This window comes from Mustelus asterias, chromosome 9, assembly GCF_964213995.1.
Source record: "Mustelus asterias chromosome 9, sMusAst1.hap1.1, whole genome shotgun sequence".
Classification (NCBI taxonomy): Eukaryota; Metazoa; Chordata; class Chondrichthyes; order Carcharhiniformes; family Triakidae; genus Mustelus; species Mustelus asterias.
In genome coordinates this window covers 100,899,046-100,926,289 of record NC_135809.1, presented here as the reverse complement: position 1 = coordinate 100,926,289, position 27,244 = coordinate 100,899,046, and the positions used below count along the sequence as shown (strand labels likewise).

Here is a 27,244-nt window from a genome sequence, read left to right as displayed (position 1 = left end):
TTGAGTTCTGTTTCAGTGTTCTACTGAGTATATAATACAACTAAAACCCATTCAGCACCAATGGGTACAACTCAACACCTTTGAAAACACTTTTGTCCTCACGGTAGAATATTTCGAAGTGCTTAAATATACAGAATGTTTCAAAATCTTTAAGTCACAACACCATGGAGAAAAGGACTTCCTACTCAGTCAAAATTCCCACCTAAAAACAAAGCATGATCTTAAATCATTGATCGTAGAATTTTAAAATGGATCTGTAATATCCTTTCTTGAGATGTTAATTCGGATTGTTTACTAACACATGAAACCTTGGCCTGGTGAAATTCTAGCATTTTTACCTATCAAACAATTGTGTAAACAAATTAACTTCTTTACATGTCTGCAGAGTGAAATGTAATAATATGTTGACCATTGTAGTTTCACACAAATTAAAAAATAGTGAGCTAAAACATTTATAGTACTTGTTGAATGGTCTGCATAAAAGAGTTGGATTGCTTTTACCCATATAGGGATTGGTATTGAAAGCTTTAAGCAAGGCTTAATTTAGATACCTATAAGATTTCAAAAGAAAGGAAGTAGCAATCTGAACATTATCTTAAATGCAGAGTATGTGCTTACCAAAAAATTTGAAACCCTTGACCCGAGCGGCCCGGAGAACTGAGACAGATTGAACTTTAGGATTAACCACTCTGATCTTTGTCAATGTAATAAAAATGGAAACAAAACTCAAGTTTCAGTCATTGCTGGAAGGTAATACTATTTGGTAGATCCAGATCTCCAGGAATCTCCGTAATAAACACATAATATGGCAGCAAAGTGATCACAAGACACTCGTGTTTGCATGCTCTGTTTTCAAATGGCTGTTGGGATATTCTGAGAAACTCGAGAACTATGACCGGTCCTCATGTTTGGAATTAAGCCAGTGATTACATGTTTCTAGTGTGGGATATGTAGAGGCAGCAAAACAGTGAGCAAGACCAGAGAGAGAGTGAAACACAGAGGGAGAGAATAAATTATCAGAGGAATAAAGATAAAAACAGACAGAAAAAAAGTGTGTGGCATAGAGTGTATGAGACAGAAACTACAGAGGAAGTGCAGAATGAGGCAGAGACAAACGTGAGAGACAAACTGAAGGAGAGAAAAAAGAAAAAGAGAGAGCATGATTGAGAAACAAATGCACAATGAAAGAGACAAGAACTGCAAAATGAAAAAGACTCCTCCATTGGAATAGAAAAGCCAAATAAGGAAAATCAAAAATAAGAGCATCATGATTGATTAGAAAAATCTAAGATAGGAGGGTTGTATTTAGATGAGAAATAGGAAGGGACAAAGGTCAGTCCATGGGAGACACTACGGTGAGGTAGCTGGAAGCGAAACCATTGCCTGGATCTCTTGTCCAACCAAATCTTGGTATTTCCTGGTCAAGAGCACCTCGAAGGTACTGACTTTTAAGGTGGACCAGGTGTTGTGGGCATTCTGCGTTTCTGGCTCATTGGTCATCGCCAGGTTAGCTGTGAGGCGTCGGCTGAGTTGGTCTTTCTTCTCAGGGTCTTTGAGTCCAGCGACACTGAGTCTTCAGCGGCAGAGATTTTTCTGCCTCTGCCATTTTGGGGCCAGGGTGATGAAGATGGTACAGCGGATTAGTCGGTGGTCAGTTCAGCAGTCATGGCTCTGCTCATGGTGTGGGTGATGTGGACATCTTTGCGATCCCTTGCTTGGACGATGATATGGTCTATTAGATACCAGTGCTTGGAGTGGCAGTGTTGCCATGAGGTCTTCTGCTTGTCCCTCTGGCAGAACAGGGTGTATGTAATGACCAGGTCATGCTCTAAACATTTTATAGTGAGGGGAACTCCATTGGTGTTTGTTTTCCCCACCCCTTCTTTGCCTAACATGCTTTTCCAAAGGTTTGCATCCCTCCCGACTATAGCATTGAAGTCACTGAAGAGGATTAGCTTGTCTCATTTCGGGATGCGGGACAGCGATTGGTCAGGTTGGAGTAGGAATGCCTCTTTTGTCTTGTCCGTTGCGTCTAGGGTTGGGGCAAAGGCACTGATGGCTGTGATGTGCTGCTTCTGGGGCAACGTGAGCCGTAGGGTCATGAGGTGTTTGCTCACCCCGCAGGGGGTTGGAAACCAATTTTTTTTTTAATGGCAAAGTTGGCCCAGTCGAGATGATGTTCTTCTTCTGGTTTGCCTTTCCAGAAGAAGCTGTATCCACTGCCTTGTTCTTTAAGCTGAGCTTTCCTGCCAGTTGTGTCTCGCTCAATGTGTGGTGAGATGGTCCCAGAGCTACAATAGTAGTGCGACGTTCAGCTCTGCTGCTGTTGGTGTTGTCCATAAGGATCCTGACAATCCAGGTCCCGAAATTCATTTGGGTGGGTAGAATGGGAGATGCCTGTGTGTGGATGGCATCCCCATGGGGTGGTTGTTGCACACCAACCACCACATGGGGCAGCAAGGCATACCTAAAAATGGGGTATTAATCTGGTGAAGCTACAACACAGGACTACCTATACGCCAAACAGCACAAATAACAAGTGATAGACAGAGTTAAGCGATTCCACACCCAACTGATTAACCTCTGCAGTCCTGCCAATCCAGCCACGAATGTGTGACGGATAATGAAACAATTCACTGCATGAGGCGGCTTCACAAATATTATAACCCTCAATGATGGGGAGTGTAAAAAATGAAGCATTTGCTACAATCTTCAGCCAGAAGTGCCAAGTGGATGATGCATCTCGGCCTCCTCTGGAGGTTCCCAGCATCACAGATGCCAGTCTTCAGACAATTCAATTCATTCCATGTATTATGAAGAAAGTGCTCAAGGAACTGGATACTGCAAAGGTTATGGGCCCTGACAATATTACTGAAGACTTGTGCTCCAGATCTTGAAATGTCACTACATAGCAATGCGGAAAATTGCCCAGGCATGTCTGTAAACAAAAAGCAGGTTAAATCCGACTCAGCCATTTATTGCCCCACCAAGCTACATCATCAGGATCATCAGGAAAGTGATGGACAGGAATCATCAACAGTGCTATCAAGTGGCACTTGCTTAGCAGTAGCCTGCTCACTGACACTTAGTTTGGGTTCCGCCAGGGCCCCTCAGCTCCTGAACTCATTACATCTGTGATTCAAACTTGGATAAAAGAGATGAACTTGAGGTGAGGTGAGAGTGAAGCAGTTCATGTGGCAATAATAAAGTGTAGCCTACTGTAATTGCATGTGAGGCCAGTTGAAGAACTGGTTTCTGAGGGCTTGGTATGCAGCCTCAGTCAGGATACCAAAATGAAAGGAAGTGGTTGTAGGCCTGCATACTTTGCCCATTGATTTGTTGTCATGGAATGATAACTGGTATTACCATGGCAGATTTTCTGAGGTTATTACCCTTCTCTTCATCTCTCGATGATTGAGACTGTATTGACTCATGTAACCACTTCCTGCTGAGCAGCCTGACTGTTTTTGCTGTGTGAATAATGCCCTAGGATGGCAAAACATTTAAGAGCTGCAGCTATGCATTATTTCTTACTTCCTGCTGAAAGAAAGTTTCTGCAGGCAAGTGCATTCCAGGCCAGGAGCTCACCGTGAATAGATAAAGATGCCAAACTCAAAAAAGTCTGACTATTTTATAGGGGGAAAAAAGACACTTTGCTTACATTTTTCTTCTGTTTTGTCTTTAATACCTTCTCAACAGCTTTACTGAATTAGTACATATACTGGTGTACTTTCAATTGTACTTATGTAGTGTTCAAAAATTATTGAAAAAGAGACACTATACTGGGACTATATAGGGGACTGTGATAGCGCTGAAGTATAGTGTTGACATTGTTTCATCACTTTTTTCCTATAGTGCAAATATTCCCAAACCATCAAAGTATCTTCATTATGTTTTACCATTAGCAACTGTAACATCTAAAGGTATACTATAGTCTGTTATTAATCTCGACTTTTGTCTTCGCATAGAACTTGCACAGTATTTTGGAGTAATTTTCTTTGATCTAATTCATCTTATGAGTCATTCATTTCCCACATGCTGTGCAGATAATTATTACAATGTTCACCAAATTTGCATTTAGTTTGCAGTAATACATCTGCGTCAATCTTTAACCAACCCAGAAGAACGGATGTTGTGGTGTGAGTTCAAAAGCTGTAACTCAATCAAGGGATTCCAATGATATTATAGAAGTGCATACCAAATAGTTTATGAGCTCAGGGTTTAAGCGTGTTTTAATTCAGTCATTAACTATCTCCATACACTTGAGTTATGGTCACAGCTGCATAAAAGTTTTTTCTGCAAATCCAGTCTAGTCCATCTTAAAAATTCTAGATTTTATCCCAAAAGTTGGTTGGTTAAGAAAACAAAGAGGTCTACATACTGGATGTTATTGTCATTTCAATGTTTAAGCTTAAATACATAAGCAAACTAACCAGTGTCTTGCAATATTGTAATAATGTCTATTTTCCATAAACTGGAGTTTACCCAAAACACTACTGCCCATAATAACTCACACTAGTCCCACTCACCCGCTGCTTGCTGACATACCTAGGCTCCCAGTTTGGCAACACCTTGATTTTAAAATTCATCCTTGCTGTCAAATAATTCCACAGCCTTGACTCCTTCCCACTTGTAAAACTTCCTTCAGCCCTATGACCCTCCAAAATAATTGTGCTCCTCCAAATCTGGCTCTTGTTCATACCTGATTTTTAATCGCTCCACAACTGGTGGGCATGTCTTTAGCTTCCTCAGCCTTAGAATTCCCTCCCTAAATCTCTCTCTCCTCCTATAATATGCTTTTTAAAAATTACCCGAGACCAGGGTTTTGGTCACCTTTTAGCAGGCAAAGAATCAGTAACCCGCTCTGACTCAGTTCCACGAGCAGCCATCAAAAGAAGCTGGAAAATGAGTAGTAGCTACTGGTTTGTTTTCATTTGAATTCTACACCGGTATAAAGATACAAAGATTGTGCTGGACTCAGCCAAACAGATCAAGAATTTAAAAATTGAGAACAGATTTAACATCTTTCCTGAATTTTTGATTTCAAGTGCTGCTACTTCCCTGCAGCTTCCTCCCTGCAATTTCAGCAGCACTGCTGCTAGAGGTGGCCTCTGCCAAGACTGCACGGAGAAGGAGAGACTGACATGTTGAGTCTCTGAAGGACTGGTAGAAAATCACTTTAATGTCATGGTGTCAGGCAGGCAGGGTGCAGTTGATTCCAGTCTTGGAACCCAGGAGCAGTCATCATTATCCTGGGGGGGACCCCTCCATGGGACATGGAGCCTTTGGGAAGGAAGGTTGCCCCACTGGGAGGCTGCCTCAATATACATATCAGGAACTGGTGCTGTTCCACTGCCGGTATAATTCTGATAGGGGCATAAAATTGCTATTAAAAGGCCAGTTATTTGGATTAATTACCTATCTGACTCAGGCACTGCTCCCACCTTTTGAAATATACCAGTGTCAGGAAGATTTTGGGCTTCCCTTTTGACATTTCTGCCAACCCTCCTGCTACGAGTCCATCTCCAGATGATCAGTCATATCTCAGTCAATGTTTCCACAGAATGGATTAGGCTAAAATCCATATCTTGCTGGAACTATCTGCTGATGACTGCACCTCTTGGCTTCCAATTCCCAAAACAAATTCTCAATCAGTTCAGAAAATGCTAAATGAGGTTGGGAGGGCAGGCTTCAATTCCTTTATAGTGCAAATGGGTTTTAAGGGTAAAGGTCACAAGGATCTGGTGGGATGTGGACATCAAAAATGAGACAGAGTGGAGAAGCTGAAGAGAATTTAATCTTAATTGTGTTTCACATTCTCTAGATCCCCACAAATATCATAGATGTGTGGAGCCTCAACATCCAGATCCAATTATACACTCTATTACAACAATCTCAAACAAATACAGTTCTTAGTACTTTATGTTTTACTCTCAGACTCCCAAACACTTGCTTTTCTTAAATGACTTCAATGTCACATTTATCTTCACTGTTGCTGCACTCATTTTACCCCATCTCAAAACGTTATTTTCATCTTTGCTGACAGTGTATGCTTGGATGGCCTTACATGGCTTACTACCATTTTGGTGCAAATTTGTACAGCACAGTCACAGTAGCTGTGAAACCTCACTGCCCTGCAGTAACACAAGCTCATAAGAACAACGCCCTACACTGGCATATTTTTAATAGCTATCTTTTTCGTTCACACCTACTTGCTTTTGCGTGACCAAATATATAGAGTGTGATGCAACATTTCATGGCTCCACTCACAAGAAGACAGCTTTACTAAAAAAAGTACATTTTTGAGAGTTTTCCTCTGGTACACAATTGGCTGTTGAAAGAGCTGAAGTAGTGTAGTCATCACTGTACAAACCCCAAGATTTTATTTATGCTACAGATCAGTCTCAATGACATTGTTTAACATACCACATATCTGAGCCAGATATTGAACCCATGTGGTCAGAACAAAAATAGAAAAATGCATTTCCTTTAAATGCTACTGTTGCTTGTATTTGCTACAACAGCATGAAGAATTCTCCATCTTGCATGCATACCGATAGCCATGAATTAGTCAAATTTGTTGATAGCTGAAACTCTAATGCTTTGTTTTTAAATTATGAAAACAGATCTCCAATTGAGTTAGTTACTGCTTTTGAGAAATTCATACTACAGGATAGCTCAGCAGCAACAGGAAAACCATGTAATGCCATGTTAAAGCATTGGCATATGCACAAACAGTGTATCGCAATTAGTGCAAAGTCACACACAATCACCCAAAGCCAGACCCAACATGATGATTTTTATGCTGGCAGCATATCCATTGCTTGCATCTTGGAAAACTTCTCTTGTGAAAAGTTTCTCATGACAATGGAACATCATCTACACTAGAGATATGCCTCCAATGTCAGTAAATTTTAATATCTTTGTGACTCTCAGACTACTTCAAAGAAGGATAATCCGAGCATCTCCAATTTCCCTACATAAACAAAGTCCTTCATCCCTGGCATCAACCTGGTAAACCTTCTTTGCAACATCTTAAGGCCTTAACAGCCTTCCTAAGATGCAGTGCTCAGAATGGCACACAAAGTTTAGTTGAGGCATAAACAATATTTATATAGGATAATAATGATTTTCTTGTTTTAGCTTTCTTGTACTGAAATCAAACATTCTTATTTGAATAGCATAAATCCTTGGGGTATCTGCACTCATCTAATTCTGGCCTATTCAGGGTATTCCTGATTTGAATTGTTCCACCATTGGTGACCATTCTTTCAGTTCCTGAACCCTGTGCTCTGCAATCTTTCCCCACACTTCTCTACCTAATTTTTCACCTTGAAGACACTCTTTGACCAAGCTTTTGGTCATCTGACCTCATCTACCCATGTAGCTCTGTGTCATATTTTGTTTTATAATGCTCTTGAGAAGGGCCTTGGAAAGCTTTATTGAACTGTAGGCACTATATAAATATAAATTGTTGCTATTAAAATGCAATTCTAAACATGTTTAGTTGCTCATAATCCTAATCAGCTAACAACATGCAATCATTCCATGGCTATAATTGAAAACTTTGCATTTCTGTCTTTCTCATTTCCACAAGACAGGGCAAACCACCTGCTTGTCCAGCTGAAAACAGGTTGGCCTTGATTTTAACTGGGAGCAAGTTAAAACGGCCAGGCACAATGGGGATCCATTTGGGATCTCTGCAAGGCTCAGGCCGTTTTAACTCACAGGTCTCATTTAAATAATTTGTGTCAATCTTCCTCTTGAAGCCAACAAGACTGATGTCAGGGAGAGTGGGCAAGAACAGAAATCGGGCAGGAAGTGTTAGGATGCTGGAGTTGCAAAGTAACAGTCCAGTGGTTGGTAAGGGCTTTGGCAGCTGAAATTAGTGCCAAGTTCAAGTGACAAGGTCAAGGCTGGGGAGATCCAAGGAGTCCATGTGAGATCTGAGGAGAGCACTCCTGAACTTTATGGACATGAGGACTTGTAAATTTTGTTAAAAACTAACCTGGCCTCCTCTGGTCAGGTTTGACAGTGGGTGGGCCTCCCCAAGTCAGCAGGAAATAGATGTTGCAGTGCCAATGATGTCACATATTATATGTGAGGATGTTACCAGTTCTGTACTAAATTTATATTTCAAATAAATTATGCTAGTGCCAATAAATGCGAACCATGTTGATAGGAAATGTGTTGGAGGTGTCAATAATACCACTAAAACAACAGGAAACATCCAAATGTGAAAATGATTCCAAAATATTTGCCATGAATTATAAGACCTGGGTTCAAACACTAGCTTCTAATGATATTGCTAATAGTTCTTTTCTGAGCTGTCAAGTGCACGTCTGTGGCTCTTAGCAGTGGAACTGAAGTGATGGTGACCCAGCCATGGACAAAGCCCATATTTTAAATACTGCTAAAAGTAGGAGGCAGAGCTGCAGCAGTTTCCATAATCTTTACCTCTCCACCAGAAATTATATTACTTACTTCACTCCATATCGATCCCGAAACATGATGTGGTTTCTAAAAGTGCGATTAACATCAAGGTCTATTTGTTTAATATCTGCCGAAACACTTTGTGCTTGTATTTTCATTTTCTGTAAAAACAAAGACAGTTTTAATTGTGGATTAAAACTGGTCCGATAACAAAACATCTATGTGTGATGGTGGAAGAGAGTTTGTGGGGGAGGTGCTCAAAAGCAAACGCTCGCAGCTGTCCCCCTTCCCCCTAATGCAAGACCTCTGGATCAGGTACTTAACGTCTTTGAACAAGGGGCCCTCCTCGGAAGCCCACAAATAAACACACCAGGTGGGCAGGTTGCATGTAATTTGGTAGGAAAAACTGTGTGAATTTTTTTTTCTCGATTCTCAAGGCAGGTTAAGACTGGCCAAGTTTCCCAATGAACAATGTTGGGAATCCCATTCCATTTGCATTCATTAACATATCAGGCATACCAACTGAAAGGCTACATCACTGAATTTAAGTTCATCCTCCAAGTTAAGTTCCCACCAGTGAAAATTTAGAACATTCAATTTTGTGAGCCCCCTGCCCACTGCTAGGTGAATACCAGCCATGGCAGGGTGGCACCCTTAAGGGGCATGAAATACCCTATGTAGGATCTCCATTGGCAGCAGGGTGGGAAGGTAATCCATGGGGTTTCCTGTCACAGACCTAATCAGGAGAGAGACAGGAAAGCAGCATGTTCTTCTGATCGCATTAAATGCACACCTACCAACTTGCCACAGGGGAGGGCATTAAATTTCATCCTATGTGTCCTTAGCAATGAAGGTTATATCACCCTTGCAATATTATCTCCCTTGCGAAAAAGGTATGAAAGAACGCTTTAAAGCTCAGTGATTGGTGCTTTTACTTTCTGACATACCTGCATTACTGTTTGAACGAACATTTTAGTTTTAACAAGTCAACACTATCTAACGGAACTTGAAAAGTCCAGTATGTTAGTCATCAAAGATTGCAGACAATAATTTTTTAAAAATCAGCTTGAGAAACCGTTTCCTAAATAATTTACCTCATATTTCCCTTCATTCTCCGACTTCAATTTTTCTAAATCTAATAGCAGTGACCAAATCTGACCCCGAAGCTGTAGTGGGATTCCTTTGTAAATTCTACGGATCATCTGAAATGAAAACACAGACTAGTGTTACACTTGTCACATGATAATTACATATGATTAATTCTATACTCACAAGTTTACTTACTCATTGAAAACTCGTCTGTTAATGTAAGGTACGTTTTACTCTGTTATTTAACTAAGTCATTATAAGTCTCTCCAATTTAACAAAACAATTCTTCGTTCATGGTCCACAACACAAAATACTCTTAAATCACCAAATACAAATATGGGGCGGGATTTTACAGCCTTGCTCAACCCGAGACCGGAAAATCCCACCCGAGGTCAACGGACATTTCCATTGTCCGCCCCTCGCCTCCTCCGATTCCATGGCAGGTGGGGTAGTAGAATTCCAGTGTTAATCATCGAGAGGAATGTACATTTTAATGTATGCTTACTGAGGACTACTTATTGCAATGTTTATTCATGAATAGATAAAGTTAATTTTGCTTTTTAACGCGAATAATATACTTTGTGAAATTTCATTTTTTTTGTTTTTTCATGAGTCGTGTGTGTCGCTGACAAGTCATATTTGTTGCTTATCTGCAATTTCCTAAAAAATTAGTGAACGACAGTTTGTAATGACAGTCAATCCATGAGACGAGCTTTTCCATTCCAGATTATTAATGGAATTTAAGTTCCATTCGCTGCCGTGGTAGGATCTGATCCCTTGTTCCCAGAACATTAGCCTGGGCCTTTGGATTACTAGGCCAGTGACATTACTGCTCTGTCAATGTCTTGCCTAATGCATGTTGCAGTCTGGTGCTATAGATAGTGATGGTAGAGGCTCTACCTTTCTTTCCGTCACATGGTTGACCAGAAATCTCTCCTGCTCTTCTCACCTGCCTTTAATGCATGCCATGTTACAAACTCATCTTCGTTGGCCATTACGTGCTGAGATTGGACTCAAACCCGGAGCTTCTACTCAGAAGCAGGAATGCTCCTGACTGTGCCACAAAATCTCCTTTCCTCCTGAAGGATTTGGTTCCATAATCATCAACAATACCTCATCCAAGTAACCTCTAGTATGCTCAAAGTACTGATAAACAGATTACTGTTTTCAGGGGTCGTAGGAGTAGGGCGCACTGGTGCAGAAAATTCAGTGAGCCATCCACAGATCTGCAACAGGGGAAGGGCTAGGCCAATCAATGGTATGGGTGGGGCCTAAGCGGTGACAAAGACCATTATTGAAGGGACAGTTAGCAATGAAGCACAAGGAGTGTAATTATGCTCACCCTGCCGTCCAAGAAATGCCAAATTATTCTGCCCAAGCATACCCCATGATCAATTAACACAAAATAGTTTCTCTGTAGATTAGTAACTGGTTGCAAGTCTTCAAATATCCAAATGATAGATAAGCCGGCAAAGAACGACTGACCTGCTTTTTTTTGCAAAGCAGCCAATTTGCATTATAGTAAAATGTGGCATTTTGAAATGCAACAAAGTAAAGACTGATACATAGGTAGAAATCTCGCAATGTTCTTTCAGCTGGGGAGACATACATGACTGGGCAAGCAGGAGGCACTTGATTAATATTCTAATTTGTATCTCGGAGGTGCAATTCTTATAAAGGCTCATCTAACTTATCTTCCAAACATATCAAGGTGCTTAATGAACCCAAAAGTGTAGGTGTAAAAGGTCTTGGGTAAAGTGTGAAGCCCATTGAGCTTTAGATTTTTAATAAATAAGGCTTGAACCCTGTCCATGTAAATGAGAATACATAAGAACATAAGAAATAGGAGCAGGAGTAGGCCATCTAGCCCCTCGAGCCTGCCCCGCCATTCAATAAGATCATGGCTGATCTGACGTGGATCAGTACCACTTACCCGCCTGATCCCCATAACCCTTAATTCCCTTACCGATCAGGAATCCATCCATCCGCGCTTTAAACATATTCAGCGAGGTAGCCTCCACCACCTCAGTGGGCAGAGAATTCCAGAGATTCACCACCCTCTGGGAGAAGAAGTTCCTCCTCAACTCTGTCTTAAACCGACCCCCCTTTATTTTGAGGCTGTGTCCTCTAGTTTTAACTTCCTTACTAAGTGGAAAGAATCTCTCCGCCTCCACCCTATCCAGCCCCCGCATTATCTTATAAGTCTCCATAAGATCCCCCCTCATCCTTCTAAACTCCAACGAGTACAAACCCAATCTCCTCAGCCTCTCCTCATAATCCAAACCCCTCATCTCCGGTATCAACCTGGTGAACCTTCTCTGCACTCCCTCCAATGCCAATATATCCTTTCTCATATAAGGGGACCAATACTGCACACAGTATTCCAGCTGCGGCCTCACCAATGCCCTGTACAGGTGCATCAAGACATCCCTGCTTTTATATTCTATCCCCCTCGCAATATAGGCCAACATCCCATTTGCCTTCTTGATCACCTGTTGTACCTGCAGACTGGGCTTTTGCGTCTCATGCACAAGGACCCCCAGGTCCCTTTGCACGGTAGCATGTTTTAATTTGTTTCCATTGAGATAGTAATCCCATTTGTTATTATTTCCTCCAAAGTGTATAACCTCGCATTTATCAACGTTATACTCCATTTGCCATATCCTCGCCCACTCACTCAGCCTGTCCAAATCTCTCTGCAGATCTTCTCCGTCCTCCACACGATTCACTTTTCCACTTATCTTTGTGTCGTCTGCAAACTTCGTTACCCTACACTCCGTCCCCTCCTCCAGATCATCTATATAAATTGTAAACAGTTGCGGCCCGAGTACCGATCCCTGCGGCACGCCACTAGTTACCTTCCTCCAACCGGAAAAACACCCATTTATTCCGACTCTTTGCTTCCTGTCGGATAGCCAGTCCCCAATCCACTTTAACACACTACCCCCAACTCCGTGTGCCCTAATCTTCTTCAGCAGCCTTTTATGGGGCACCTTATCAAACGCCTTTTGGAAATCCAAAAACACCGCATCCACCGGTTCTCCTCCATCAACCGCCCTCGTCACATCTTCATAAAAATCCAACATGTTCGTCAAGCACGACTTTCCCCTCATGAATCCATGCTGCGTCTGATTGATCGAACCATTTCTATCCAGATGCCCTGCTATCTCCTCTTTAATAATGGATTCCAGCATTTTCCCTACTACAGACGTTAAGCTGACCGGCCTATAGTTACCCGCCTTTTGTCTCCTTCCTTTTTTAAACAGCGGCGTAACATTAGCCGTTTTCCAATCAACCGGCACTACCCCAGAATGCAACGAGTTTTGATAAATAATCACTAACGCATCCACTATTACCTCTGACATTTCTTTCAATACCCTGGGATGCATTCCATCCGGACCCGGGGACTTGTCCACCTTCAGTCCCATTAGTCTACCCAGCACTGCCTCTCTGGTAACATTAATCGTATTAAGTATTTCTCCTGCTGCCAACCCTCTATCGTTAATATTTGGCAAACTATTTGTGTCCTCCACCGTGAAGACCGACACAAAAAACTTATTTAAAGACTCAGCCATATCCTCATTTCCCACTATTAACTCCCCCCTCTCGTCCTCCAAGGGTCCAACATTCACTCTAGCCACTCTATTCCTTTTTATATATTTATAAAAACTTTTACTATCATTTTTTATATTAATTGCTAGCCGAGCTTCATAGTCTATCCTTCCTTTCTTTATCGCTTTCTTAGTCTCTCTTTGTTGTTTCTTAAATTTTTCCCAATCACTTGTTTCTCCACTATTTTTGGCCACTCTGTACGCAGCTGTTTTTATTTTAATACTCTCCTTTATTTCCTTCGTTATCCACGGCTGGTTCTCCCTTTTCTTACAATGCTTGTGTTTTGCTGGAATATATTTTTGCTGAGAACTGAAAAGGATCTCCTTAAAAATCCTCCACTGTTCCTCAGCTATCCTACCTGCCAGCCTGCTCTCCCAGTCTACCTTAGCCAATTCATCCCTCATCCTATCATATTTCCCTCTGTTCAAACAGAGGACACTGGTTTGAGACCAAACTTTCTCCTCTTCCATCTGAATCAGAAATTCGACCATATTGTGGTCACTAGACCCAAGAGGGTCCTTCACAATAAGATCCTTAATTCTACCTACCTCGTTACACAATACCAGATCCAAAATAGCTCGTTCCCTCGTCGGTTCCGTAACATGCTGTTCAAGGAAACTATCCCGACAGCATTCTAAGAACTCTTCCTCCATTCCACCCTTACCGACTTGAGTCTGCCAGTCAATGTGCATGTTGAAGTCCCCCATGATTATTGCCGTTCCGTTTTTACACGCATCCCTTATCTGCTTGTTTACAGCCCTCCCTACCTCAACATTATTATTTGGGGGCCTATATACCACACCTACTAGTGTCTTTCTCCCTCTACTATTCCTCATCTCTACCCATAACGATTCCACGTTTTGTTCCTCAGAGCCTATGTCATCCCTCAGTACTACCCTGATATTATCTCTTATTAATAGCGCGACCCCACCACCTTTTCCTTCCTGTCTATTCTTCCTAAACGCCTGATACCCCTGGATATTCATCTCCCAGTCCTGGTCACCTTTCAGCCACGTTTCTGTAATGGCCACTAGATCGTACCCACTTGTGCTGATTTGCACCATCAACTCATTCACCTTGTTCCGAATGCTTCGTGCATTCAGGCAAAGTGTCCTTATTCCAGCTTTTATCTGGACCCGCTTTGATGAGTCGCGAACACCGTCTCCCTCTACTCCCTTATCTAAATTACCGCCTTCATTCACTTGCACCCTCTCCTCTACCATTAATTTTGTAATTCCCCTTACCCCTGCATCCTCCCCCCCATCAATTAGTTCCTTGATCCTAGTCAACTCTTCTAGCTCCCCTCCCCCAACCTATCTAGTTTAAATTCTCCCCAGTAGCCTTAGCCAACCTACCGGCCAGGATATTGGTCCCCGTGTGATTCAAGTTCCACCTGTTTTTTGTATACAGATCACCCCTTCCCCTAAAGAGGTCCCAATGGTCCAGGAACCTGAATCCCTGCCCCCTGCACCAGTCCCTCAGCCACACATTCATCCTCCACCTCACTCCATTCCTGCCCTCACCTTCCCGTGGCACAGGCAGTAATCCTGAGATTACTACCTTTGCTTTCCTCTTTCTCAGCTGTCTCCCTAATTCCCTGTACTCCCTTTTCATGACCCCTTCTCCCTTCCTACCCACATCAGCGGTACCAATATGTACCGCTACCTCAGGCTCCTCTCCCTCCCACCTCAGGATTTCCGGGACGCGACTAGCGACATCCTGGATACACTCCCCATTATCTAAACTACACTAGTTAAAGTAAATTATTCAAAATAAGTTTATAATCCCCACAGCTGAAAAGTAGTTGCATGGTCAGGAATAATAATTCCTGGATGTTTCCTTTATTCAAGAGATATTCAGAGAAAGGTTTGCTGGTTCAATCTTTTATGAGCTAATCTCGGATCTCTGGTGTTTGCTGTTGGCAACAGACACATCAACAATCATTCAGATCGATTCTATTATGAGATCCCCCAGAGGTCATCCTGCAAGGTATACCAGGACAACACAAATCCAGGTACAGGATTTCATTCACAGTTGGCACTCGATGCATGAACTGTATAAATATGTATGAGCAAAGGACATTAACACAATTAACCAGAGTTAAGTTAAACTAAAAAAAAGATTAATAAAGTAATTTTTCTGCCGTATCTCGAAGAATTGTTATGGAAGAACAGAAAAATAAATTGACATACCAGGCATTTTGAGCACCGTTTGTTTTTATTACACGATTCAGTTTATCTTATCTCATAAAATTATTTAAGGCTTTCATGAATGTGTAATTTACTTTGAACTAGTTGAATAAATAAGATCACATTATTATACCTTTTGCAGCCACAAAAAAAGTAATGGATTTTCCAGACAGTTGTCATCACTGGATGTGAGCTTTATATAAGCCTTAATAATTATTTAAGTGGGATATAGCATCAATTTATTTCTGGTTGCTATTCAGAAACATGGAAAGCCAACAGCCAAAAGATCAGTGGTCTTTGTAATGTGATTTAGCCTCGCAAAAAAAAACTTCAGGAAAATGAGTCAAATATAGACATTTGGATATAATTATCTATTTACAGCTCTTTCAGATCAAACCACTTTATATAAAGTTTTCTTACCAGGACTTATATTCCCTGAGTTTTTCCACAAAAAGTTTGAATTATTGCTATATTTATATTCTCTCAAGCTTCCAATTACGCAACCATCTGTATCAAACTAACATTAAAACAAATCAACGAGTATCATATTTATATTCATGCTAAATACACTGCTTGTTAAATTTACATAACATAACTGCTTTTTGAATGAAGTTCTCCAGATCTTCTTCCTAAGACTCAATTAATAAGTGCGCTTCCCAAGTAGAACTGGACTGAACAAACCAGCAGAATCCCAAATTTGATCCTCATGAGTGCTAATGTAGCCAATTTCAGCCAGATCAGGGAGCTACACTTAGTTCATTTTATTTGTACACATAAAGAGTCTTAAACAACAAAAATATCACACCATTTGACTTCCAATAATGGTAATTCATAGTTTTAGGCAATACTGAGAAGACAGCATAGAAACTAGTAATGAAAAAAATTTAAATGAGACTGATAATCATTTGTTAAAGGGGGAATAACATGAGAGCTAGCACAGATGCATAATAACATCCTGACTTCCCAGTGTTGGATTTGGAGGTACCCCAAAGATGCGCTGGGGAATTCCTCTCAGTAGTTCCAGGTAAGGCGCTCCAATGCAGAAAAATGATACTTGGAATACTTCCAACACAGCCTAAACTATGTGTTCTGACTGACAGGGTACAAGCACAGGGGAGGCATCTATAAACTGGAAGCCAAGAGGGAGGGTTGTGATCTTAAACAAACTATGGAGGTCCAGTTAACAACCTCTCTTAAACGCTCCAAGATGGTCATGTGTTTAGCTGCATGAGGAACCCTTCCCCCATCACACCGGCTTCCCCACCCAAAAAGAGCTCACAGATGAGATGCTTTTGCCAGTCCAAGTACATGTTCTAGCTCTTTGAGGAGTCTTGCTAATTTTTGGATTTTCCACAGACTGGTGTTGGATCTTGAAAAGAGGTTAGAGGAGTTGGTTAGTCTGTCAGAAGAAAGTCTTCTTCCGTAATCGAGGTTATTCACTAATGGAGGCTATAATTCTATATAACCTGACCTGCAGTTTCATAACAGGGAGATGATGGCACTGCCAATGGCCATCAAGGTTAACTTCATCCCAAATTTCTATGCCAGTGAATCCTTCCAGTAGGAGCAACATTTCGCAGCTCATTATCCATTAATGCATCATGGAGGTGAGAGAGCCCATATATTGAAGAGGGAACATTATTGTCTTCTCTTTGACCAGAGAGAAACTGGAGGAGAAGACGTGGATTTTCCAGGCTGTCAATATTCCTGAAGGATGCAATCAAATGCACCCATGTGGCTCTGTGTTCCCAACATGTTAATGAGAAAACACTTTATAACTGCAAGGGATTGTGCTTTCTCCGTGTCCATTTGATGTGCAATTATTCCAAAATCAGCATCTTGGTGAATGCCTGGAAATAGCCACTAGGCATTCATCCTATGCTAGTCAGCCATACCCACTATCTTTGGCCAGCATGAAGAACCACAGGTTGGCTGCTGGGTGACAACACATAGTTGCTCTACACCTGGCTCATGACTCCCCGCTGTCACCCACTCTTGAACAGCATGCTCATGAGAGCCATGCAGCCACCATGAAAGTCATGGAACTGACTATGGCATGCTGAAGCAATTCCTTACATGGAGTTGGCCACCATTTCTAATCTGGAAAGGATGGGCTCCAAACTTTGCATGAAACTCTATGCCAAGTTGGAGCCAGACTTCCTCGTGCTCATTGACAGTAACAACAGGTTTTTGACAGGCCTGCCAAAGTATTAGCATCTTGTTTTGCATATGCATCGTCCTGTACGACGCCCAAAGCTCTCAACTGAGTCCCATGCAGCAAAGCTCATCTGTGATCTCATCCTCTGGTGAGTTGGCACACAGACTATTCTTTTGCTCTGGCCTGGTTGCCTGGTAAATTGGCATATGCTGATTCTAATTCTAAACCACTGAACCTCACACAATGTGGTTAACGGTTGCAATGGTCAAATAAAGTGTCAGTGTTTCTTCTTCAGAGGTATGCTGTAGCTTTCAACCATCCTGATAGTTTTTAGGTATCTGAAAAAAATGCAGAAGTATTGGGTTGGAGTGAAGGGAGTAGAGTGGGGTGGAAGGCAAGAGGTCCATGGTCACACATCTGCAGCTTGCACTCATGGCAGGATGAGGGTGAGGTGGGGTTTGAGAAGGCGATGCAGGCTGTGCTGCCAAGAAGATGCATGGAAATTTAAGACATATTCATACAGAACAGACCACACATGGTGACTGATGAACAGAAATGGATCCTCTTGCACCAACCCCGGTGGCTCACATTTCATTGGACAAGTCATCCAGGGGCCTGAGCTAATGCTCTGGGGAACTGGGTTCAAATCCCACTGTTGGGACTTAAATTCAATTAATAAATCTGGAATTGAAAGCTAGTCTCAGTAATGATGACCATGGAACCATAATCAATTATTCTCAAAACCCATCTGATCCACTGATGTCTTTTAAAGAAGGAAATCTGTCATCCTTACACGATCCAGCTTATATGTGACTCCAGACCCATAGCAATCCGGTTTTCTTTTCAATGCCCTCTGCAGTAGCCTAGCAAACCACTAATTAGGGAAGGTCAAATTTTGGCCTTGCCACTGTCCACATCCCATGAAAGAGTAGAGATCATTTTATGCTCGGCATACAAGTCAACCTCTGTCAATTTCTACACCAAGATCTACGGTAATCAAACTAGGATGTTTTCCCATAGGATTCTAACAACAATAGACGTTTTAACAGCCTGACAGTTCTTTTTGGCAGAAAATGTAAAAACATATCAATAATCACACACAGAAAATGAATTAATCATGCTTAAGTTAGTCTCTATGTCAATCTGACAAATAAATTAGCTTTATATTCTCCAAACTAAAGATGCTTTATACCACAATTCAACATACAATATCCATCTGTCCATTTTTCATATCATATTCTTTTTATTTTTCTGCCTGATCTCCGAAAGGTGATTTTCTCCAATCCACTGGAGGTGGGCTGGGACACAGGAGGATTGGCAATATGGTGGGAGAAGGCTGCTTGAGTTCCTGATGTCTTCCTGCCACTGGCAGGAACCTTAATGGAGCCACTTAAATAAGAGCCAATCTTTGCTTCCAAGGGCATTTGGGAGGTAAACCCTGGCAAAGGTTGCTGCTGTGATCATTGTTACTGCTGATCTGTTGCCTTTATTGTGGAATGGTTGACCTCTGGAACTGATGGCTGTTCAGTTCCTTGTGCAGTTGGTGAACTCTCATCTCCCTGATCAGCTATCTGCTGTGAAGGAATAGTTTCACCAGTTGTCTGTATATTCCTGTGTTACAGCAATATATATGGTCGTTAATTTTCACTGTGTAGGATCAAAGTGACAACTTTTCTACATAGGTCCCAAGTTGCCAAGTGAACTGACTTTTGTTGAATGTGTTGAACTTTTGCAGTCTACCTCTCCAATTGTCTGCTCTAGCAATGATTTAACAACTATATCAAAGTGAAAATTAACTTTGTCATTTTACTTTGATTTTGTTACTCATGCCTGTTACCTCTTCCAGTTTCAGCAGTGTTTTAGCTATTGGAAAAGTAGTTTGGGTGAGGAGTGACATTAGTCGCTGAACTGGACTACATTCCATGCCTTCAGTTGGTGTTTTTCCATTCTAGGATTATCTTGTACACATCTTTGCTGAGCCTATTCAATTTTCTGAAGATCCTTTTGGCAATTTTTTCTGCTATTTCAGCCTTTCCATTTGCTTGGGGATAGTGTGTAGATGATCTGTAGTGCTGCATTTCCCAATCATTTACAAAATACCTGAATTCTTCCCTTGTTAACTGAGGGCCATTGTTACTCATCATAAAATCAGGAATGCCATAAAGACTGGTGTACTATCAGGCATTCTATGATCTCACAGTGATTGTTGATATCAGCTTGTCCAACTCCCAATAGTCTGAATAGCAGTTAATGGTTACAAGATAGTCAGTTCCAAAGAGATGAAAGAGGCCTACTCCAAGCTTAATCCATTGTCTATCTAGGGTGCTATGAGTAGCTCTTCAGTTTACTTAGCTTGATGTTATTAAAAACACTGCACTGACCAATATGGTCCTTATCTCATTGCTTAGATGCAAGTGTAGCAGTTCTCTTGCCTTCCTCAGACTAGTCTCAATTCCTTGGTCGCTTGCATAGATGTACTTCAGCATTTGTTTCCTCATTTCTTTGGGAATGATGACTTTAGTTCCTTTGTACAAGATGCCACCTTGGGCAGTCAATCCCTTCATGCCCAATACTCCTTATAACAATAGATGTGCACTTGAAGTTTCCCGGCTATCCTTTCATCAGTACTTCTTGCAGTACCTAGAGAGCTGCATCTCATTGTGTAGTTTGTTTGATCTGACCAAGACCCTTGTCTATCAGATTTAATGTGTGCCAAGATGATGACTTACAGAACATGTTGCGCTATTGATTCTTATTGAATCTGGAAGACTCTGTACGAGCATCAGCAACTTTCTTCAAAAGGAGTGCAGCTCTTGACAATGTATGGGCAATGTGCATCCACTACCCCTGCTTGTATTTCACTTCTAAATGATAACTCTGCAAACAAAATAACACCATTGGCAGACACTTTGGAGCATAGATGATGGTTTGAGAAAGATGTTTTGAAGTGGTTTGTGGTCAGGCTCTATTGTCCTCTGTCTCTCCCAAACAGGCATTGATTAAAATACTCACAAGCAAAGACCACAGCCAGGCACTCTTCCTCAATCTCTGCATAACGTCATTCAGTTTGCATTAACACTCTGGATACAAACACAACTGCACGTGGTTGTTTCAAGTCCTGTCTCGCTGGCATCACCATCCAGGGTGACCTCATCATTAACACCGTAATAACTCAGCAGTAATGTTGTTGCCACTAGTTGTTTGAAGCAAGTGAAAGTTGCTGTGTTCTGTACCCCAATACCACTGAACATCCTTCACAGTGAGCTTTGTGCAAGTTCACACTACAATGACAAATTGAGCAAGAACTTTGCTGGGTAGTTCACAAATCCAACAAATCGTTGAACAGCTTTCATTCACATCTGTTGGTTACTGCATCTCTGCTATACAGCTCTCACCTTACCAGAGTCAAAAAGAATTCCTCTCATGGTCAGTACATGACCTATGTTCTTGACTTGAGTCATCTTCAGTTGTAGTTTCTTCTTACTTGGCTTCAGGATTCATCTGCTGCGCTTTTTCTAGCAGATTGACTAGATTCTGACCATGGTCTGTGATGGCTTCTTTCATTGTATTTCCATATCCATAAACTAGCACATCATCCACAACTGCTTCCACTTCAGAAGATCATTGACTATACCATGCTGTTGTTTTGATACTTTTCCTAAGCAATAGAAATTCCAAATGGCATACATAATCGTCTGCACCTCCCAAATGGTTTCCAGACGTAGTCAGGAAACTACTGGTTTCATCCAATTTCACTTGCCAGGATCCATTCTTTGCATCTAAGGTAAAAAAGACCTTTGCCTTGGAAAGTTGTGGCAGAATTTCTTCAATGATTAAAATGGGGTAGCGAAATCTCATCAAAGCTTTATTGAGGTCCTTTGGGTCAATGCACATTCTCAGTTTTCCAGGTTGTTTTCACTGTTACTGCGCTTTAATGGAGTGTGTAGGAGTTATCGCTTTCTTGATTACTCCATCTTTTCAAACTCCTCTATCTTATCTTTCAGGATAGACTTGAGGGCTGCTGGAACTTCTCAGAAGATGTGGAGTTGGTCGCACATACTCATCTACTTCCACTAGGAAAACATCAAAGGCCTGTGAAAACATCTTTGTAATTTTTAGAATTTGTTCAGCAGTGCTGTGCAAACCTCTTTCTGGTACCTGGAGGGTTACCAGTCCAAACTTTTGATTTATTTCAGCTGAGATTAGTGGATTTTACTTAATGTATTTGGAACTGCAAATCGTATTTACATTGGGCTTTTAGATTAGTTAGGCCTCCTGGAGTGAACATTGTTCCATTGCACAGCCACAACTTAACCTTTGACAGCTTCATTTTTGGGTCACCACTTTCAGCAACTTCATATAGGGCTGTGAAGCTCATGATATTACACGTAACATCACTGTCTAACACTTCATATTGACTTTATTGCAGTCATCATTCCAATACTCGCAAACCATTTTTCCTTGCGACTTGAGGGTGCCAACCTGTTCGAGGATGTAGAGTGATTTCATCAGGTTCATTGTCCAACATCTCTCCTGCAACCATCTTTATAAGTTTGCTTTTTTTTTTCCAGCACAACATTTATGTGCAAAGTGATTTAGTTTCTTGCAGTTGGAGCACAGCTTCTCCACGCTGGACATGCTTCCTTTCCTTTTGTGTGGTGTCTACCACACTATTTACGTTCAGTATTCTGGTCTTGATCTTTCTGCTGATCCTTCTGCAAATAGTTCTTTCTTTTTTCCATTGTTTTGTGCTTAGAAGATCTGAACTGCCTCTTAGCAGATTGCAAAGCCTCATCAGTTCTTCTATCAATACTGAGCAGCTGATGATTGACCATTTCAGAGCATCTGCACATGTCAACAGCTTTCTTGAAGTAGGTTTCTCTTTGCTCAGCAGATGTGCTGTTATGGCAGGATCTCTTTGGTTCTAAGACAATTCTATTTCTGATCAGATCATCTTTCAGCTGCTCAAACTCACAATTCAGCCAGGCATTTCATTGTAGTCACACACTGATCAATGTTCTCTCCTCTTCAGCTCTGGCGTTGAACATATAATGTTCATACATCATGGGTAGAGGGCATAAAGTGGGTCCTTAAGGCCTCCAAATTTCACAAGTTTAGCTTTCCTGCGCCTTTACACCAAGGATGACATTAAAAGTCACAGGATTATGGTAAGTCTATGGCCAATTGCATAAAGAAACCTGTCTGAACAATACCAATTTCAACATGGAGTAAAATTATTTCTATGTTGTTTGTACTAAATGTATAAGCACAGTTATTATGAAATCATTTCTAATTTTGCTACAAATAGTGAACCAGGGAAATTTCTTTTGAGTCAGCTTCAAAAGTACATCTATATTTTTAGCACTGGTAACATGGCCTTACTGCCTGTAGTTAGTCTAATCTTGTTTAGATTTTTATACCAGAATTATGGTTGGAATCTGCATAAGTAAATCCAGCGACCAAAATGGTACTGACTCTAATGCAGCTAAACAAAATTAGAATTTGTACTTTGAGCTGGTTATCCCAACTCCACTTAAGAAACAAAAAACTTTTAGTACACACATTCTGTTTAATTCATTATTGTACCACATTAAAATGTGAGGAATTAATATGTTGACAGATGCAACCACTCACTTATCTGTTAATCATATTATCTCCTAGGAAAATCCAGAAAAAACACTGACTAATTCAGGAATAAGTCTAGCAAATTCCTCCCAAACTCCTTAAAGCAGTAAAGTTACAGTAATTGTGACAGCTCTGCACAATTTAATCACAACTACCTAAAAGGTTGCCCCTACAAATAACGTTGCCACTCTAGTCCCACATATCTCAGGAGAAATGTACGACCACAACCATCTTTCTTTGTGTTACGTCTGACTTCAACTTGTGCAGCGTCTTGCCTCTGATTCCCGTTGACTTCAGTTTTGTTAGGGTTCCTTAAAACAACACTCGATGAAATGCTGTTTTAGTGTCACAGCCAGTTGCTCTCATCTCACCTCCTGGGAAGCACAGTGGCAAGCACTGCTGCCTCACAGTGCCAGGGATCGGGTTCAATTCCAGCCTTGGGTGACTGTGTGGAGTTTGCGTATTCTCCTTGTGTCTGCGTTTTCTCCAGGTACTCCGGTTTCCTCTCTCAGTTCAAAGATGTGCAAGTTAGGTGGATTGGCCATGCTTAATTGCCCCTTAGTGTCTAAAGAAGTATAGGTTAGGGGGATTAGCCATGATAAATATGTGGGGTTACAGGGATAGGTGGGTCTGGGTGGATGCTCTGCCAGAGACTCGGTGCAGATGCGATGGGCTGAATGGCCTCCTTCTCTGCACTTTAGGGATTCTGTGAGATTTTATGAGTTCAGCTCTTCCATGTTTGGACCAAGGCTCTATTAGGTCAGGAGTTAGTGGCCCTGGCGGAACTTAAGCTGAGGGTCAGTGAGCAGGTTATTGCTGAGTAATAATATTTCCTGCAGTAGGCAGGAATTAGTGAATCCCGGAGAAATTCAATAGGAAAAGCCACTGGGGGCATGCAAGGGGGATCTTGGGCATTGAGGACTTGATTCCACTCGTCAACAAGCTGCAGGATTTGTTTGGATCCATCAAGAGTTGCAAATTCAACCTGCAGAGGATCACGGCAGTGGGCAGAATACTGATAAGAGGTCTGGGCTGATCAACTTTATCAGCATGACTTTAATTTCTGAGTCAGAATCTGTCTGCTGATTCTGCAACTTATCACTGCTAAAATCATAGAAATCATAGAAACCCTACAGTACAGAAAGAGGCCATTCGGCCCATCGAGTCTGCACCGACCACAATCCCACCCAGGCCCTACCCCCATATCCCTACATATTTTACCCACTAATTCCTCTAACCTATGCATCTCAGTACACTAAGGGGCAATTTTAGCACAGCCAATAAACCTAACCCGCACATCTTTGGACTGTGGGAGGAAACCGGAGCACCCGGAGGAAACCCAAGCAGACACGAGGAGAATGTGCAAACTCCAAAATGGAACATAACGAGTCTTTTTTAAAAATGTATTCTTTCATGGAATATCGGAATCGCTGACTAGGCTAACATTGATTGACCTAATCGCTTTTGAGAAGATAGTGGTAGTGGTGAGCCACCTTCTTGAAGTGCTGAGCCCACGTGTTGTAGATCCACAGTGCTGTTAGGAAAGAAATTCCAGGATTTTGACCCAGCAACAGTGAAGGAACAATGATGTAACTCAAAGTAAATATGGTGTGTGACATGGAGGGGAACTTGCAGATGGTGGTGTTCCCATGCATTTGTTGCCCTTGTCCTTCTAGGTGGCAGAGATCAGGGGTTTGGAAGGTGCTGCTAAAGGTTCCTTGGTGAGGCACTGTGACTACCATGCATCAGTGATGGAGGGAATGTATGTTTAAGGTGGTGGACGGGGTGCCAATCAAGCAAGCTGCTTTGTGCTAGATGGTGTTGAGCTTTTGGAGTGCTGTTGGAGCTGCATTCAATTAGGCAAATAGAGAGTATTTCATCACACACTTGACTTGTGCCTTCCTGATGGTGGACCAGCTTTGGGGATTTAGGAGGTGAGTTACTTGCCACACAATTCCCAGCCTTTCAGTAGCCCATAGCCACAGTTTTTGCATGGCTTGTCCAGTTAAGTTTCTTGTCAATGGTAACCCCAGGATGTTGATAGTTGGGAATTCAATGATGTTAATGCCATTGAAGTCAAGCGCAGATGGTTAGATTCTCTCTTGCTGCAGATTATCATTGCCTGCCACTTGTGTGGCGTGCATGTTACTTTCCACTTATCAGCCCAAGTTTGAATGTTGTTTTGGTGCATATGAACATGGACTGTTTCAGTATCTGAGGAGCCATGAATGGTGTTGAACATTTTGCAAACACCAGTGAACATTCCCACTTCTGACCTTACAAAGTAGGGAAAGGCATTGATAAAACAACTAAATATGGTTGGGCCTAGAACATTACCCTGAGAAGCTCTTGCAGTGATGAAACTCTTGCAGTGATGTCCCGGTACTGAGATGATTGACCTCCAACAACCACAACCATCTTCCTTTGTATTAGGTATGACTCCAACCAGGGCAGTTTTCTCCCCTGAATCCAATGACTCCAGTTTTCTAGGACTCCTTGATGTCACATGCTTTAATGTCAAGGCCAGTCACTCTCATCCCACCTCTTCAGTTCAAATATTTTGTCCAGTGAGCAGTTTATTGCTGAGCAAGTGCACTCAATGGCACAGTTGCGGCACCTTCAAATACTTTAACCAAAAGAGAAAAAACTGGAAAATCTCAGCAGGTCTGGCAGCATCTGTAAGGAGAGAAAAGAGCTGATGTTTCGAGTCCAGATGACCCTTTGTCAAAGCCCTTCAAATACTTTGTTGATAATCGACTGTGAACTGATGGAACAGTAATTGGTCAGGTTGGATTTGTCCTGCTTTTTGAGGAAAGAAAATACCTGGTCAATTTTCCACATTGTTGGGTAGATATCAATGTTGTGCTCCAGGCCTAGCTACGCCTCTAGCCAAGCTATACTGGGACAGTTTGGCTAGAGTAGCTGGGTCTGGAGCACCAGTCTTCAGTACTATTTCCAAATTGTCAGGGCCCATAGCCTTTGCAGTATCTAGTACCTTCAGCTGTTTCTTGATTTCAGGTGAAATGAAACAAATAACTCAAACATATAGATTCAGATTTACTGAGGTGACTTTTAAGTAATGAATGTTACCTTGTCACTGTTTCTGTACTTCTCCCATTTTTTAACCATTTTGACCCATTTGGGTATTCTTTCAATCTCCAAATGTTTAGCCTGAAAGAAAAATAAAAGTGTCATGCGTAAAAAACATTTGCTTATTTCAGTAATGATTCAATTTTTAGTGCAGTGGCTATGTTTTAGTCTTGGGCACTTTTAATAGACAAAGGCACCAAATATCATTAGCTTCAATTTCTGGACAGGATAATTACTAATGAGGAAAGACATTCATCCCATCTTATTCCACTCATTCAGGAAGATAAGTCTCCCTCATTATAGCTTCAGATGTTCATTAAATATTTTGTCCAGTGAGCAGTTTATTGCTTACACCTTCATTACATGATCTGGAACTCTGCTACATTTTTATCAGTTTTTGCACAAATTTATCTTTTACTCTTCTGAGCACATGCTCTTCCAAGTTACATTCTAGAGTAACCTTTTAGATTTACCTTTTCAAGTTTCTTAACTATCTTATGTACCACTCCAAGATTTCCTCTCAGACGTTTCCTTTACAGGTTGGAAGTTCCCAAAAGAGAGCTGCCAGCCAATCAGAGGCTGGGAGCTCTTCATTGCTCAGTAGTGCCACTGGTGGTTGCTGTTGGAAGCAGACCCAGACGAGGTCCAGAATCACCAATGGACCCAGGCACAGGTGAGTAATGGCAGGATCAGGATCAGTGTTGGGGAGGCAGTTAGGGGATGGGGTTGTGAGGGAGGTGATGGGGGGTTTAGCAGCAAGAGGCTCTCAGTAGACCCCCCTCTTCTCAATGCACTTCCCAAAGCCCCTAAAAGCCCTCAAGCAACCTCAAGAGACTTTATTTTTTGGGTTTTCCAAGTTATCCCCACCCACCACTGGGTGAATACTAGAGTCCGCTGTACTTGATGGCCTGCACCCTGGGGCCTTAAAATAAGTGGTTGTAGAAATAGTGGATGCATTGGTTGCACTTCAGAATTCCCTAGATTCTGGAAAGCTCTCTGTTGATTGGAAAACTGCAAATGCAACACCACTATGCAGGAAAGGAAGGAG

General features: G+C 41.7%; 1 protein-coding gene across 3 annotated transcripts in view; it reads right to left on the bottom strand.

The window, feature by feature from the left end:
• The window catches only part of LOC144498875 (uncharacterized), a 256,941-nt gene that overhangs the window by 100,981 nt on the left and 128,716 nt on the right, over positions 1-27,244 (bottom strand). For all 3 annotated transcript variants that reach the window (XM_078220688.1, XM_078220690.1, XM_078220689.1), the window contains exons 6-8: positions 26,197-26,277; positions 9,528-9,635; positions 8,485-8,594 (exon numbers count right to left, since the gene is read on the bottom strand). In XM_078220688.1, coding sequence (XP_078076814.1) covers positions 8,485-8,594; positions 9,528-9,635; positions 26,197-26,277 — 299 coding nt within the window. The remainder of the gene's footprint in view (positions 1-8,484; positions 8,595-9,527; positions 9,636-26,196; positions 26,278-27,244) is intronic.